The following is a 17,345-nucleotide window of genomic DNA, read 5'->3' as shown; positions in this document are numbered from 1 at the left end:
GTAATAAACGTAATTTTTATGTGCACTGGGAAACCAAAAAATTCATTTGCCTCAATGGAGTGCCTGGTTGAGCATCTGACTCTTGGTTTTTGGCTCAGGTCATGATCTCAGGGTCCTGGGATTGAGTCTCATGACAGGCTCCACCCTGAGCAGGAAGTCTGCTTGAGGATTCTTTCTTCCTCTCCTTCTGCCCCTCCCCATGCTTGTGCTTTCTCTTTCTCTCTTTAAAACAAGTAAGTAAATCTTTAAAAATTATTTAAAAAATAAACTAAAAAATTCATTGGACTTGCTTTATTGTGGTGGTCTGGAACCCAACCGGCTCTATCTCCAAGGTGTGCTTGCTTGTCCTTGTCCTGGATTTCAGCTGTGTAGGGAGGGCCTTGCAGTACCTCCTGGAAGCCACAGGGAGGAGAACCAAGCTCTCCCAGGGTAGTCAGTCAATTCTTTGGCTGACTGACAGCTGGCTGCCAAGAGTGTGGATGATGAATCAAAAAGAGCTGGAACTCAGGTCTCCTGCAGCCTGTCCCTGAGGGACGGTGGGAGAAGATGAGATGGTCAACATGGTTCTAGACTCTCAGGGTATTCCTGGTCCAAAGGGCTTGAAGCAGCCCTTTAAAGTTCAAAGTGCCATTTGATGCAGGCAAAGGCCCTCTGGTGTAAAGGACTCTCTAATAAAAGGGTAGGATGTCCCTCTCTCCTTCCTGGACTTCTGAAGCAGCCTCTGACTTTCATTTTTCCCTAAAATCCATTCTCCCATGCCACCCAGGAAGGATCCATGCTCAGAATCCTCGAAAGTTTTTCAGTAGCCCTAGAATGAAGTCCCAACTCCTCACTGTGGCTTGGGGATGATATGGCTTCGGCCTCCCTCTTCCTGTCAACCCAGACCTGTTGGGAGACGCTCTCAAGGAATGCTGCGGCTTCCTGTCCCCGCAACTCAAGGTCTTCAGAAGACAGGAGCTTTAACTGCTTTCAGTCCACATTCAAATGTTCCCCGACCCAGCCAGTGGAACCAAGGATACCTACCTGATTGCAATCACATTGAACCTGTTTTATTTTCTCCCCACAACTTGCCCTTCTCTGAAGTTATAGTATTCCCTATTTTTTTTTTTTTTAATTAGACTATGATCTGTCTTCTCCACTGGAACATAAGTTCCACAGGACAGGTACCTTATCAATCTTGAATTCCCAGCGCCAAGAGCCAAAGTGGCTGCTCAATATTTGTGAATGAGAGAATGGGAGGAGGGATCAGAATTCAGTGGGATTGATCCAGGAAGTCTTCCTGGGAGAAGTTCAATAAGCAAAGGGTACACAGGGACAAAAAGTGGGTGGCAAAGAAGAAACCAGACCTGTTGGACAACATGGCTGCTTTTTTGGGTGTGATAGCAACATTGGGAGAGGCACAGGAAAGGAAGGGACAGGATGTCCCGAATTCTGCCTCCCAATACCCCACACCCCAGCTCCTTTTCTCTTCAAAGATTTTAGGCTTTTCACCTAGGTGTTCACCAAGGTCCCAAGGCCCTGGTGTGCATCCCTTCAAATCCCACATTCCCTTTCTGAACCCAGGAGTCTGGCTCCTAGTCCCTAGGTGTGTCTGTAATGTAGCAATCAGGGCTGGGCCTTTTCTCCTACCCACACTCAAGTTCTGGCAAATATGGGGTGGGGTGGGGGCAGTCCTGTGGGAAAACAGGGGTTTACTGGTAGTCTCCAAGAAGGAACTAGAAGATCAACTGGGCTTGGAGATGGGTTGATGCAGAGCCAGGCTGTGTGACTCTGCCTGACACCATTAACCCCATGTGATGCATCCAATGCATTGTTGAAATCCAATGATTCTCCTGCCACCCGTCACCCAAACTCCTGGGATGGTGAGACTCCCTTCTCCTTTTCTTCTCCCACTTGCCCAACCATGGGACCAGGCACTCGGGAAACCAACCCACTGAGGCAGCACAGAGATGCTACATTCTAAAGTTAGCACTTTAAGCATAAATCCTGTAAAGCCAAGATTGCCCTTGAGGGTCCATCAGGAAGGTACCAAGTGGAAACAAAGCTGTCGAGTACAGCCAGTTCTCTTCTCCAGCGGGAGAATGGATTTCTTCAGTTGTGCACATTGTATTCAGAGGCATTATACAGAAGTACTTATTTTTAAACACCCGAACTGTAAAGCCAGAACTAGAATGGGGCGGCGGTCTTTAAACACACACTTGGTGCACCAAGGTGCTCCTACTCCAAGAGGCACCTGGAGTCCGAGACAATCGCAGGTTCATTCTGGGGCATATGCTCGTGGAGGGCCATTAATCTCTTACTTTTCTGTGTTCATTCCGCCCAACATGTACAGGTTAACTCATTGAAATTAATGCATGTATGCAAGGAGCTTCCACCTATGGCTATGCAGGCGGCATGCTGTGAAGGGACACCTGAGCCACGGGACGAATGGGGGCTAAGTGCAGCCTGCCCCCCAACTCTCAGGGCATGGGCCTGACTCATGCAATGTGCTACGTGGGCTGGCGAGGTCCTTTGGAGGACACGACGGCACAGTACAGCATGGATGCGATCCAGGTGCCGGCCCTGGAATCCCAGGGTTCTCATGCTGGCCTTGCCACACACGGGCTGTGTGACCTTGGGTGAGTCACTTAAGCTTTCTACATGCTGCGGTTCCCCTGCCTACAGAATGTGGATAATTATAATATCTACCTCATAGAATCATTGTGCTATTTCAATGAGATCGTTCATGTAGAGCACTTAGCCCAACGCCAGACACATAATAACATATCAATAAATTGGCTAACATTATCAGCAGCATTAGCATTTGGTGGAGAGGAAAACACCGGGAAGTCAATTTGTTACAAAAGAACTCTAGAGCAAATCAGATAATGGTGTTTGGCTCATCTGGTGCTTTGGGTCCCCCAGGCCAAAGTGCTCCCCCATTAGCACGCCTAAGTGGAGGTGATTATACAGTATCAGTTCTCCTTTGTCCATTCTTCTCTCCTTTTGCTCCCGGAGCTGACCCTATGCTGACAGAATGCTGGCTAATAAGCTCCTTCAGCCACTGCTCATTAATCAGTTAGAATCCATTACACATAAAAACTTTCCTCCAGAAAACCTTTTGAGAGGCACTCCACACACCTTGGGTATTTTGTTGCTTATCCCCTCCAGCAGCATGACTGTGCAATAGCCCCTGCCACCTGGCCATTTGTGCTAGTGAGTGTTCCTCGAGCCCTGTCTCCTCAGGTAGCCCAGCCAAGTGGGAGGTGCTGTTACAAAGACAGAGGAGGCTTCCTGAGCCTACAGAGGGGCCACATGTGGGGTGTGAGGGTATCATGGGAACTGAACGGAAGCACCAACTTCTGGGGTTCCCGAAGATCGTTCATGAGTGCCATCTAGCCCCTCCACCCCACGCCTGCCACCTGTGTGCACCGCATCAGGTCGGGGTAAAGAGGCCTGCTCTCAAGTAAGGTCTTGCTTTGTCCTGGCCGCTCCAGTCTACTTCCCGGCCCCTCCCTATGACACCAGGAACCGGCTGGGCCACCTGAACCTCATGGTAGGGAAGGTGACTTGATTAGAATATTTTGTCACTTTGAGGTGATCCAACTCCTGAGCTGGGGGATGGGGCAGGGGGTGGGATAAACTCCATGAAATGGAGAAGGCACTCAAAGTTCAGGACCTAGATCCTATCTCCAACCTGGCATCTTTAAGACCTGCTTTGTGTTTTTGTGTAGTTTCCCCCTCCACCCCCGTGTGCTCTATTCCTTGTCTTTGTAGTTCAAGACAGTCATCTCTCTGAAGACCCAAGAGTAAAAGACGGGCAGGTGGAAAACGGGAGACGTCCAGCCCCAAAGGAGGAAAGTGTACCACTTGGTGGAAGGATGTTCGAACCCTAACTTACCCAATCAAACAAATGCTGGCTCCGCCTATACTCTGTCTAAGGCAAAGTGTAGGGGCATATAAAGGTGATTGAGAGAGAGTTCTCGGCTTCAAGGAACTTACTATTCTAAGAGAGAAATAAGAGCATAAGTTATCCCAGGTACAACTCCAGAGATAAACAAATGAATGGTCATGGCAACTTCAAGAAGGGAACAGTATGAGGAGTGGGGGTGGTGGTGAGGGATGATGGGAAAAATCAGGGAAGATTCATCCAAGATGGATGTTGGGTTCTGAAAACAGGAGATGACAGAAGGGCATTTTAGGAATAAGCAAGGGCATGGGAAGATGCTTGGAGGACCAAGAAGGGTTTATTTGGTAGGGAGTCCAGTTTGGCTAGAATGCAGTGTCATGTGCAAAGGAGTAAAATAAGTCAGAAAGGCAGGTCAAGGCCAGAGCATGGAAAGCATTCGATGCCAGTCTAAGAAGTTTATACAGAATTGGGTAGGGTGGGGAAAAAGTCCAAATTATAACAGCAGATTGAAGGATATAAGGGAAAGAGACAAAGGCAAAAGGAGAGGTTGCTTGGGTGCCACTGCCAACCCTTTGGAGGGACAGGTTTGACCTGTCTCCATCCCAGCTCCATTGGCATGAAGCACCCCATTGCCATCTCACCTTCCTAGTGCCTGGGGCAGAATGTGAATTGAGAAATCCAAGGTAAGTGGGGAACAGTCTACACCTCCCCTTCCCAGAGCCCCGGGGGTGGGCGATGGGATCTGGGCGTGAGTCAGTGGGGTGGGGACCCCACTTCTGCTCATATCCACCTCCCTGGGAATATAAAGGGCAAGTGGTGAGGCCCCGCCTCAGAGCACCCCAAACTTGACACCATGAAGATCCCAGTTCTTCCTGCTGTGGTTCTTCTCTCTCTTCTGGCGCTCCACTCTGCTCAGGGGGCTTCCCTGGGTAGTCCCGAGGTGAGCACATCACCTGAATTCTCTTTCTCTTACTTATTACCTCGCTGAGTCCTCCATTTCTTTACCTTCAATGCATTACTGGATGCATGGCTCCTATTTTTGGAGATTATCAGAGGCTGAACAAAAAGCAGGGGCTCTGAGGAAAGGAAGAAAGGAGGAAGGAAATAAAGCATTCCCAGGAAGACATGTAGACCGAGATGCTTTCTTTCTGGAGGGGCTGGTGAGCATACAGGCGGAGGCTAGACAACTGAATCCTGGGAGGAGACAAGAGGGGCTGAGGTCGTCTTCTGGGCTCAGCTTCACCTGTGTTTCATCGGTCTCCCAGGAAACGGCTCCCAGGTGACTGGGAACTCCCTACTATCTCTGGAGCCTAGGCCATAGCAAGGACCCTTAGGAGGCAGTCTCCAGTCAGGAGGAAGCTGGAGGCCCCATCTTCTCCCAAGGTTGGGGGAGAGCATCCATGCTAGATTTAAAAGTCTGAGATGGGGTCACATACACAATTGCTTGGGATCCAAGCAAATGGAGTCAATGAGCAGGAGGGCTGGTGGAGAGAACCTGCCTGATCTAAAAAGGGACAGTCTGTGTACATCGGACTGCTGCTAAGCAGGAAAATGTACCCAGTGTGGCCAGAGTTTTTAAGTTTTTGGAAGAAACCAGAAATCTGATTTATAGAATACATAAATTCTAATTTAAATACTAATACTAATACTAATTTAATGCTAATTAAAAATGTTTCATTCAAACTTAAAAACAAGCCAAACTACTGAGAGCTAAAAACTTGGGTCTAGCCTATAGGATACCCAATTGTGAACTTTGTTGTGGAAAGGAAGAAATAAGGGACAATGAAACTGGGCAACTAAAGCAGGGAGAGAGACAGGATGGGGTGCACGGAGGTCCTGGGCACTGAGGTCCAGGGCAATGACTATATGGGGGAGGGAAATGGTGACTCTGATTTTGGTGGCAATAAAGTCACAAAGCAAGCCAACCTCAATCAATTAAAGGCAGGCAGGGCACCTCAGCAGCCTGGCTCCTACATGCATGCCAATCTCCCCCACCCACTCTATGTGCTCAGCGTAGGAGTCTCGAGAACACCCCAAGTCAACTGCGCAGCAACACTAGCCTGATTTTCTTGGGAGGAGTCCTCTCTTCCCCACCCCATGTACCTGCTGCCTACCATGGATGCAGGCCTGGGCTTTTAGCTTCTCTGTCTCACACATGCCACTCTCCAATCCCTCCTCTTCGCCTTGCTGTCAACCGTCTGTCTTACTGGAACAGAGCAGGCTATCTGAGGCACTATGGTGGAGAATGGGCTACAATCTTGGGGACTGGCCTGGGGAGCAAGGCAGGGCTGGCAGAGAGGGTCTGGGGACAAGGACTTGCCATTATGTGATCTTTTGTTTTTTTTCCCTTCACTTTCCAGGAAGAAACCACCATTGGTAATTATGCGGCAGGCCCTGAGGTAAACACCCTGTTTTCCCACACTCCAACCTCTGTCTGTGCCCCTTTCTGTGCTCCTTCGCCACTTTCTTAACACCCCGTCTTTTTGCCTAGGCCTTTAACGCGAACTTCCTGAACATCGACAAGTTGCGCTCTGTAAGTACCATTCTCCAGGGCTACCCCCACCCCAACAGCCACACCATAAAGGAGACCAATGCCTTAGTAGACAGCTTGCAAAGCTGCCGTGGACCCCCCACCTTTTCCGGGGGGCTGGGGTCTGAGCTCTGCCCTCCCCTGGCACTGACCCTCTTGTCTCCCTGTCTCCACAGGCTTTTAAGCCCGATGAATTCCTGAACTGGCATGCCCTCTTTGAGGTAAGAGTGTGGGCACCCCTTCTTCTCCTTGACTGCGGTCTCTCCAGCGGACGGTCAACACTTTCTAGTTCTAGCCCTTTTCGTTCTTTCCTGAGTTCTAGGAGGTAGTAATTGCCCTGCTTGACAGAAGAAAAGTTCCTTCCGGACACTGACATGGCCACACCTATTTTCCTAATGCAGCAATGGGGGAGCAGAGCCACAAAGACAATTCCAGAAAAGGCAGAAGCTAACCAGACAGGAGTTTATTTGAGTCCTTTTATCATCTATGAAGAAACTGAGGTCCTAGGTCGGGTGTCTTGGTCACACTTAGAAGGCAAAGTCAGACACAGCATGGGCATTGGAGCCTGTGTCACATGACTCAGCACGTGCTCGCTACGTGTCCTCATACAACTACCTCTGAGCCTCAGCTTCCTCGTCTCTGACGTGGGCTTGACAGGACCTACCTCAAAAGGTAGCTGTGCAGACCAAATGAAAGCATGACTATGGAGCAGTTAGTATAAGGCAGACACAGAGTAAGGGCTCAGGAAACACTAGTCCTTCCTCTAATTGTAAATGATAACACCATCGCCACTCCGGAGAGCTCACTCACTGATCTGCGCTCACCTGCCCTGTATCACATCACTCTCGTTCTTTTTTCCTCTTTTAGTCTATCAAAAGGAAACTTCCTTTCCTCAACTGGGATGCCTTTCCTAAGGTAAGAGGCGATGGGCAGTAGGACAGAAGTTGGTGGGGAGGGAAGAAGCCAATGATGTGGGAGGAAGGGTGAGGATGGGTAACAGAGGATAAACTGTCCTCTCACTAGAGCTAAGGGAAGTATCAGCTACTGTATTTAGAGAATGAGAACTCAGAGCAAGGCAGGGATTCCTATCTCTGCCCCATGCTGTTCTGGGCTTACTCATGGGAGACTCCAGCTCCCTGCACCCAAGGGTCCCCAATCTGACCACACCCTCTCTCCCTCCAGCTGAAGGGTTTGAGGAGTGCAACTCCTGACGCCCAGTGACTATTCCCTTCAAGACCAAGCACTGCTGACACCCACTGGAAGAGGGGCTAGTGTGCTCTCTGGTCACCATTCTATAAACACTCTCTTGGGGCTCAGTAACACCAATAAAATGTTTTCCAACCTACCAGCTCCTGTATCTGTGTCTGTCCTTATCCCACTGGGCTCTAGAAGAGAATTAGGATGAAGTAGGTTCCAAGGCTGGTAGGCAGAAATCTTGAATTCTAAGAGGGTAGTAAGCAGTGACATAGGAGGAAGTGGGGAGGGCTTATCAAGATGGCAAGAGATCCTGTGAGTCTTAATTCCTCGGTACCGGCTGACATACTTGAGGGGCACAATGCTGTGAGTTGTTTACTAAGATCTTCAAGGAATCAGACCTCTTCCCTGAACTACTGGTGCCTTCCCTACCTGCCTTCTGAGAACCTGATTCCCTTGGTGGGGGCAATTTGGTATAAGAGAACTATCTGGAATCCAAGGCTCAAAAGCCAGCTGAAATCATATGAGCTCATCTAAAATCCTTTTTTAAGAATTAGGTAGGTTAGGGGCACCTGGGTGGCTCAGTGGGTTAAAGCCTCTGCCTTCCGCTCAGGTCATGATCTCAGGGTCCTGGGATAGAGCCCCGAATCAGGCTCTCTGCTCAGTGGGGAGCCTGCTTCCCCTTTCTCTCTGTCTGTCTCTCTGCCTACTTGTGATCTCTATCTGATAAATAAATAAAATCTTTAAAAAAAGAATTAGGTAGGTTATAAATAAAGAAAACTAATGATGTGATCCTGGGCCTTTCTCAACCTCCGATTCTTTATCTGTGCGAGGAGAGTGGAAATAAACAAGAATGATAATATCTACCCTGTGGTGGTGTTATGAAAGTCAAAAGAGATAAGGTAGGTAAAGCCCCTTGCACAGGGCTGGGCATATCCCTTCATTCCCCCAGAGAGCTGCCCCAATACCCACATTCATTAATGACTCCCTCACTAATCCATCCATCCATCCATCCATCCACCCACTGCAAAGGTCTTGAAACATGGAATGGATTCCATCTCGGTTCTATACATGTGTTCTGTACGGAATCTCTGTGTCTATTCTGGGTACTTAAAATGTCGACTTAGTTGAGATTATTTCTGGTTTCTCAACTGGGAAACTGGGAAAATTGGAGAGCAACGAACTTGAGAATGGCTTAAATCCAAGTAACAGCTGCCCTTTTTACAGGATGTGGTCTCCAGATCAGTAAAATTTCCCTCGGCAAGTTTCACTTATTTACACTGCCTTGTGGCCTCTATCAGTGGCTGAGTTTGCAAACTGTGGCCCGTAGCTTACTTGAGGAAGTGGACTACAAAGGGAAATTAAACTTGTGTAGGGAAGCAAAAACTTCCTTCTACCCTCTGAAATTCTGTGGCTGGCCTAAGAATTAAACTGCCATAATAAGACAGATTAACAGGAGAAAAACATACAAAGTTATTTAATATATTTTTACACATACACAGGAATCTTCAGAGGGAAAAGGAAGACTCAAAGGGGCTATTAGGCCCCAAAGCTAATACACCTTTTTACCCAACGAATGACAGATTGTAGAGATCTGACAAGACAAACAGGCTTGGACTGGGGACAAGAAGCTGTGGGAGTGATTAGGACATACATGGGGGAAACTAATGGGAGATAAGGGTTATTTTAGTATGCTTGTTTGTACAGAGTGGAGTTGACTCCCAGGCTCTGCTGATAAGAACGGTCTTCTCTTCCTGGTACAAGGAGGGCACCTTTCTCAAGGAAAATTCTATGACTTGCTTTTAGGTAGAAAGGGCAATGTGACAGAACCCTTCCTACATCTTCTATTTCTCAACTGCCTTCAACTTAAAATAATGAATATGCAAAAAGCAGTGTATTTTGGGGTGGCATGCTTGGAACCTTCACTTGGCTTCTGCTTCCAAAGAGCTTCCAGACTAGACAAATAAGACATGTACATGCTGCTTTTACCCCTTTCTTTTAGTAACTAAAAATCATAGACACACAACACAAATGAGAAGCAACTTATAAATGAGATCACCGACAGAAAAGAAAAAAAAAAATGGAGGGTGCTCATGTACCACAATCAATTAAAATATTTAGCAAAGATTGAATGCTCATAATTTCTGTATAGGAACTAGAGTAGAGGAAGAAGGTAGGGAGATGCTTAAGATGTATGTATTGAGTGGCTAGGTTCTAGGGGAAGCCAAGAGTCAGCACACACAAGTCAGGAGCATCTTTGAGATAAAGCAATAGTTCTCAAAGTATAGACCTGAGATCAGCAGCATCAGCATTACATGGGAATTTATAAGAAGCACAAATCCTTGGGCCTCAGCCCACATCTATTAAATCAGAAGCTGGGGGTGGGCACAGCAATCTGTATTTTAACAGGCTCTCTAGATGATTTGGATGCACTAAAGCTTCAGAACCACTGACAAAAGGAAAGCCAGCTAATGATTACTGTAAAATTTGGGACCACAGTTACCTCTCGGGGGAGAGACCATCATGTGATAGAGGAAGGGCACCTGGAGGGGGGTGGTGACAGAAGGCTTCTAGTGTTTATGTTTTAATTTTTTCCTTAAATATATCATAGTGTAGGGGTGCCTGGGTGGTTCAGTGGGTTAAAGCCTCTGCCTTCGGCTCAGGTCATGATCCCAGGGTCCTGGGATCGAGCCCCACATCGGGTTCTCTACTCTGCAGGGAGCCTGCTTCCTCCTCTCTCTCTCTCTCTCTGCCTGCCTCTCTCTTGTGATCTCTATCTGTCAAACAAATAAAATCTTTTAAAAAAAAATATATATATATCATAGTGTAGGAAAAAATGTCTTCTTCTATCCTAGGTTTTGGCTAGGTCTATGTAACAAAAGACAGATTAACAAGAGAAAGGTATACAAATTTATTTAATATAAATTTTTTATGACATGGGAGCCTTCATAAGGAAATGAAGACCTGAAGAAGTAGTTAAAACTGTGTGTTTTTGTGCTGGGTTTGGCGAAGAGTGGAAAGTCATGGAGAAATGTGATAGGACAAGGGGGGTAAAAACTCAGTGTGGTAAACGGGGAAATTCAGCAAAGCCTGTTCATTCAAATTCCTCTTGGGAGGGGGTGTCCTCCCTCCTGGAGATAAAAATGATCCTTTCCTCAGTGTATAGGGATGGCACTTCTCACATGAAGGTCTTAGGACCTGCTTCAGGAGAAGGTCAAAGAGTCCTTCTTGTACCTGTTTTCTCAAATTCCTTCCGCTTGAAATATTCAGTATGCCTAGGCACCATATTACGGGGTAGCATATCCTGAACTCTGTCAATATGTTTTATACACACTTATGTATGTAACATTTCACAGTAAGGTATTACTAAAACAAGAGAATATCTTTGAGTAACTTGTGAGTAATAAGGGAATTACAGAGAAAAGTAATAATTTGAGTTTATGAAGACTGGAATCCTGTGGGAAAAAAGAAGTATAGACATGTTTGTGTAAGTGAGTGATGGATATACTTAAGATCAAATGAAACTGACAGAAACATACCAACATGGGCCAGGTGATTCAGAGGATTCAAAGAATGGAAGACAAGACTCCCTATTCCCTGTGAAATGTGTTGGATGAGGAAGAAGTCAGGACGGAGTCACACTTCACTGGATACTTCACACAAGCCACAAATGCATCCTGGGCAGATACTATGCCACCCATTAAACGGGATGTAGAGATATATGTTGAGATATGGAACAAAGTCTCTAAGATATAGTAAAATGAAAAAAGAAAGCAGCAGAGCAGTATGAACAATATGTTGAAAAAAAAAAGAGAGGTGGTACAAATAGATGTTCTGACACGCATAAAACAGCTCTAGAATAAAACTCAAGGAGTAACAGCTTTCACCTCTAGGGAATGATGCACTTTCATTGTGAGTCTTTCTGGATTTTATGAAAAAAATTTTTTCATTCTGTGCACTCTTACATATTCAAAAGAATTTGTTAAAAAACTAAAACTCTCTAATAAGACAAACAAACATAAAACAACCCTTTGCATTTTAAGGTAACAGGGCAGAGCCCATGAACTGGCTGAGACTGTGCACTTTTTTTTTTTAATTAAAGATTTATTTATTTGAAATAGAGAGTGTGAGAGAGAGAGAGAGCGAGCATGAGTCGGGGGACAGAAGGAAAGGGAGAAGCCGGCTCTTCACTGAGCAGGAAGCTGAATGCGGGACTTGACCCCAGGAGCCTGAGATCATGACCTGAGCTGAAGTCAGATGCTTAACCAACTGGGCCACCCAGGCACCCCAGATTGGGTACTTCTTACTGAATGAATGAAATCAATTTCCCATACATTCACCATACCTCTTTGCTACTTTTTAAAAAGATTTTATTTATTTATTTGACAGAGAGGGAGAGAGAGTGAGCATGTGCACAAACAGCAGGAGTGGCAGGCAAAGGGAGAAGCATGCTCCTGGTTGAGGAGGGAGACTGACATAGGGTTCAATCCCAGGACCCTGGGATCATGACTCAAGCCAAAGGCAGATGCTTAACCAACTGAGCCACCAAGGCACCCCCTCTTTGCTACTTAAAGTGTGGTCCTTATTGGTGGGGTCTACACCACAATGAGATACCACCTCACACCAGTCAGAGTGTCTAAAATTAACTCAGGAAACAACAGATGGTGGCGAGGATGTGAAGAAAAGGGAACCCTCTTACACTGTTGGTGGGAATCCAAACTGGTGCAGCCACTGTGGAAACAGTATGGAGGTTCCTCAAAAAGTTGAAAATAGAGCTGCCCTATGATCCAGCAATTGCACTACTAAGTATCTTCCCCAAAGATATAAATGTAGTGATCCGAAGGGGTACCTGCACCCCAATATTTATAGCAGCAATGTCCACGGTAGCCAAACTATGGAAAGAACCTAGATGGTCATTGACAAATGAACAGATAAAGAAGATGTGGGGTGTGTACAATAACATATAAAGATATAAGTATAGGCAGTGGAATATTACTCAGCCATGAAAAAGAATGCAATCTTGGATGATGTGAATGGAACTAGAGGGCATTACGCTTAGTGAAATAAGTCAGTCAGAGAAAGACAAACATCATATGATTCCACTCATATGTGGAATTTAGGAAACAAAACAGATGAACATAAGGGAAAGGAAGAAAATATAAAATAAGATGAATTCAGAGAGGGAGACAAACCATAAGAGATACTGAATTCCAGGAAACAAACTGAGGGTTTCTGGAGGGGAGGTGGGTGGGAGGATGGGGTAACTGGGTGATGGGCATTAAGGAGGGCACTTGATGTAATGAGCCCAGGTGTTATATGCAAATGATGAATCACTAAATTCTACCTCTGAAACTAATATTACACTGTATGGTAACCAAATGATTTTTTTTAAAAAAGATTTTATTTATTCATTTGACAGACAGAGTTCACAAGTAGGCAGAGAAGCAGGCAGAGAGAGGGGGAAGCAGGCTCCCTGCTGAACAGAGAGCCCGATGTGAGACTCCATCCCAGGACCCTGGGATCAGGACCTGAGCTGAAGGCAGAGGCTTTAACCCATTGAGCCACCCAGGCACCCTGCCTTTTTTTTTTAAGTGCAGTCCTTAGACCAGTGGTATTAACACTATCCTGCAAGGGAGAAATTCAGGCTCTCAGCCCACACCAGAGCTAAGGAACCAGAATGCGCATTTTAACAAGATTTGCCCCCTCCCATGGTTCAGATGCACAGTGAAGTTTGAGAAGCACTGCCTGAGGCGTTATGTTAAGTGCTGTGTAGAAATGCTTTCTAAGAGCTTATGATCCAGCTGAAGATAAAGGAATTACACAGATGGAGAGTGCTGGATGCCACTGGAAAAGATGTGCTTAATTTCAGCAGAAGGGAAAAATCCCTTCTGAGTCAGGGTAAGAGCACCAGGGGAAGTAACTTTTGAGCCAGGTATTCAAGATAGGACTAAAAAACAATGATTTCATGATCTGTGGAATTTAAGAAACAAAACAAATGATCATGGGGAAAAAAAGAGAGAGGCAAACCAAGAAACAGACTTAGCTATAGTGAACACACTGATGGTTGTGAGAGGGGAGGGGGGTGGGATGCGTGATAGGGATTAAGGAGGGCACTTGTGATGAGCAAAGGTGTTGCATGGAAGCGTTGAATCACTTAATTGTATACCTGCAACTAATACTACCCTGTATGTTAACAAACTGGAATTTAAACAAAAATTTTAAAAAATGATAATCAACAACAACGACCTCTTTGGTTAACTTCAGAGGTTGCCAGGAACCAATTCATGATTTTGAGAACTGATAAGTAAAGGGAATGGCTCAAGCATTTATTCTCTTTCTTATGTAAATGTGCCTCAGGGCAAACTAACAAGTTTTCTTTATTACAAGGATTTGTAGCTAATAAATGCAGATGAGATAATAGAATTATAATACTACCATTTTTTGCAAGACTTAATAAAATAATGGACTGAGGCAAGGCTGACAAGGCTGACAGGGACGTTTGGCTCAGGCTGACCCCCTGTGAACCCATGGATCCACCCAACACTAAGATTTAGGAGGAGACCTGTCTCTGCAGATCTGATAGAAGAGCGGGGATGGATTACCATTGTGAAGTATTCTGGCCACAAGTCAACCCCAAAACTGATTAAACCTCTGGAATCTAGATCTAACCACCAGTTTGCAGGGGGAAAAAGGGTACAGAAGAACCTGGTAAAGGGTTCCAGGGAGAAATTAGCAAACACTCTCCTCTCCCCGAGGCCTGCATTTCCTAGGGGAAATTCTAGAGGCCTACTAACTCTGTTTCCTTAACAAAAACATTGTAGGTAAAAAAGAGAAAGGAGGGAAGGAACTTAAAAATAAAAACAAATTTAAGGAGAGATCATGTAAATGCAATGTATAGATTTTGTATCCTGATTTAAACAAATCAACTACAAAAAAAATTTATGAAATGATAAACTGAACATTGATAGGGTTGATACTGAGAAATTACTCATCTTTCTCCGATGTGAAATGGTATTGTAGTTATATTTTTAAAAAAGAATCTTTCCCTTAGAGAAACATAATGATGAATTTACAGATACAGTGATAAACTGGGATTTAATCTGGGTGGGATGAGTAGGCTGGGGTACATACTGGAAATAAGGTTGGTAATTACTAAGGCTAAGTGATGGATACATGGGGGTTCATTATACTAGCTTTTCTAACTTTTGAATATTTTGAGAATTTCCCTAATAAAAGTTTAAAAAATTAAAAAAAAAAAAAAGCATATCTTCATACTTTAGGAGCAAGGGAGAGGACAAAAGACAAAAGATGGTCCCCCTTCATGGGCAAAGCTATACACACAGAACTGGTAGTACAGGATCCTGGCCTGGGATGTTGTAATTCAGCTTGGCTATGGTGTAGGTGTTGAAGGCTAGAAATGCAGGTTGGGTCAGATGATGGAGGGCATGAACGCAAAGCTGAGAGATTTCCATTCCATCCTGTGGTCAGTGAAGGTGGTCATAGCCACAACCACAACTGCAACAGCCATCCTTATCTGGCTGTTATCATGAGCCGCACTGTATGCCAAGTGTTTTGCGTATATTATCTCAGTTGATCCACATAACAACGCTGGTAGGTTGGCATCACTTCCCCATTTTACAAATGAAGAAACTGAATCTCAGAGAGATAAAGTGACTTGCTTAGGCTCACACAGCAGTACCTGGCAGAGTCAGGATTAAACCCGCCCATGCCTAGAATATCATCCCTACTTTAACTGCACTAGTTCTAACTTCGTTTGCTTTACCTACAAGGGTTCCGTATAAGATTTTGTTGGACAAAATGCTTCCATTCCCTAAAAGAAGATTTGGAAATCGCCACTATGAATGATGGGCAGCTGCTGAAAGCATTAAGGCAATCCTGTCTAGTGATTAAATTACAAGGTTTTGGTTTTTTTTCGTTGTTGTTGTTGTTTTGTTTTTATTTTGTTTGCTTTTTAAAAAATCAGTCAGACCTGGTTCAAATTCCATTCCTACCACTTTATTAGCTATGTGACTTCGGTGTGGCCATGCTGTCAAGGTCTCAGTTTCTTCATTTGTAATGTGGGAATAATATTTTATAGGAGTTAAGAAACACTCAATAAGGATTAGCCCAACTTTATTCATATTAGCGAATGGCAGCTGTTCTTTTTTTTTTTCTTCAAAGATTTTATTTATTTATTTGACAGAGATCACAAGTAGGCAGAGAGGCAGGCAGAGAGAGAGGAAGGGAGATGCAGGGCTCCATCCTAGGACCCTGGGATCATGACCTGAGCCGAAGGCAGAGGCTTTAACCCACTGAGCCACCCAGGTGCCCCAGCAGCTGTTCTTATCATGCTATACATCTCCAGTCAGATCAGGACCCAGACAGATTCATACTGCAGAACTGATATTCACGTCTACATTCATTTGCTTTCTTCCAACAGATAAAGAAAAGCTCAGAAAAGTGAAGTGCCTTTCCCAGGACAGCCTGGGAGGACATAGCAGAGCCAAGTTTTATACCCAGGTTGTTAGACTCCAAAGCCACAGACCTTTAACCATTTTAACCCCCTGTCTCCATAAGACATAAAAAGCTCCCAGGTATTGAGGGCCCACCAAGTGTAAGCTACTGTGTTAGGGACTTTACCTCTTGTTCTTATTTAATTCTTACAACTTTATGCAGTAAGTACCATTATCATGTTCATTTTACACAAAGGAAAGTAAAACAAAGGGCAAAGCATGGCTGGGTTTACCTTGCTGTCACTGAAGTTTCTCATCAGAGTCCTGAATGATGAAACCAAGACTGAGGTACAAAGTTGTGGATACGTGCCCCCAGTATTCTCCTAGTGATATGCTAGAAACTCTTGCATGTATACACAAAGAAGTAGGTATAATGATTCTCACAGTAGCAATGCTTATAGGAGCTTAAAGGTGGAAACCACCTAAATGTTCATCAAGAAGAGAATGGAAAACTAAAATATGGTACATCCATCCAGTGGGATGGTAGGTATTCAGAGGTAAAAATGAGATACAGTTGGGGCACTTGGATAGTTCAGTCATTTGGGCATCTGACTCTTGATTTTGGCTTAGGTCATGATCTCAGGGTCATGGGATGGAGCCCTATGTCTGGCTTTGTACTCAGCAGGGAGAGTCTGCTTGGGATTCTCCCTCTTCCTCTGCTTCTCTCTTCCATGCATTCTCTCTCTCCAATATAAATAAATAAATCTTTGGGAAAAATTTTATCTTAGGGGTGCCTGGGTGGCTCAGTCGTTAAGTGTCTACCTTCGGCTCAGGTCATGATCCCAGGGTTCTGGGATGGAGCCCTGCATTGGACTGCCTGCTCTGTGGGAAGCCTGCTTCTCCCTCTCCCACTTCCCCTGTTTGTGTTCCCTTTCTCTCACTGTCAGTTAAATAAATAAATAAAATCTTAAATATTTTATTTTATTTTTTAAGTAATTTCTATGCCCAACTCAGGGCTCAAACTCACAACCCCAAGATCAAAAGTCCACATGCCCTACCCACTGAGCCAGATAGAAACCCCTGCAATCTTTGAATTCTTAAAACAATCTGAAGCAAATAGGTTATACAAAATGTTAAGAGGGATAAAGGTAATGTATACACCAGGCTTTGTCAGTACGTTTTATCATATTTTTGCATATGTATGAAGTATCTCATAATCAAGTATTTTAAAGCAATGACAGTAAAGACACTTTAATTTCAACCTACCCAAAGCCATTTC

At 44.9% G+C, this 17,345-nt stretch overlaps 1 protein-coding gene across 2 annotated transcripts; it reads left to right on the top strand.

Moving 5' to 3' along the window:
* Positions 1-4,726: 4,726 nt before the first annotated feature.
* LOC111161608 (keratinocyte differentiation associated protein) lies at positions 4,727-7,764 on the top strand. 2 transcript variants are annotated; one of them, XM_022525364.1, is made up of 6 exons: positions 4,727-4,829; positions 6,250-6,288; positions 6,381-6,422; positions 6,596-6,640; positions 7,287-7,334; positions 7,602-7,764. In XM_022525364.1, exons 1-6 carry the CDS (start codon positions 4,743-4,745, stop codon positions 7,638-7,640), a joined length of 300 nt encoding a protein of 99 aa, XP_022381072.1. In that variant the 5' UTR covers positions 4,727-4,742; the 3' UTR covers positions 7,641-7,764. The 2 variants fall into 2 exon arrangements, with proteins under 2 accessions (XP_022381072.1, XP_022381073.1); XM_022525365.1 differs by lacking the exon at positions 6,381-6,422 and having other exon boundaries at positions 4,743-4,829; positions 7,602-7,640.
* The last annotated feature ends 9,581 nt before the right edge of the window (positions 7,765-17,345 follow it).

Source organism: Enhydra lutris, unplaced genomic scaffold (genome assembly GCF_002288905.1).
Source record: "Enhydra lutris kenyoni isolate GAN:26980312 unplaced genomic scaffold, ASM228890v2 scaffoldscaffold85, whole genome shotgun sequence".
Taxonomy (NCBI): Eukaryota; Metazoa; Chordata; class Mammalia; order Carnivora; family Mustelidae; genus Enhydra; species Enhydra lutris.
Note: the sequence above shows the minus strand (reverse complement) of the source record. Positions and strands in the feature narration are given on the sequence as shown.

What these genes read in the sequence shown, in the direction of transcription:
- LOC111161608 (XM_022525364.1), top strand. Translation starts at nt 4,743, where the DNA reads ATGAAGATCCCAGTTCTTCCTGCTGTGGTTCTTCTCTCTCTTCTGGCG. An exon ending in ATTATGCGGCAGGCCCTGAG is followed by an intron (nt 6,289 to 6,380) that starts GTAAACACCCTG and finishes CTTTTTGCCTAG; the next exon opens with GCCTTTAACGCGAACTTCCT. An exon ending in ACATCGACAAGTTGCGCTCT is followed by an intron (nt 6,423 to 6,595) that starts GTAAGTACCATT and finishes CTGTCTCCACAG; the next exon opens with GCTTTTAAGCCCGATGAATT.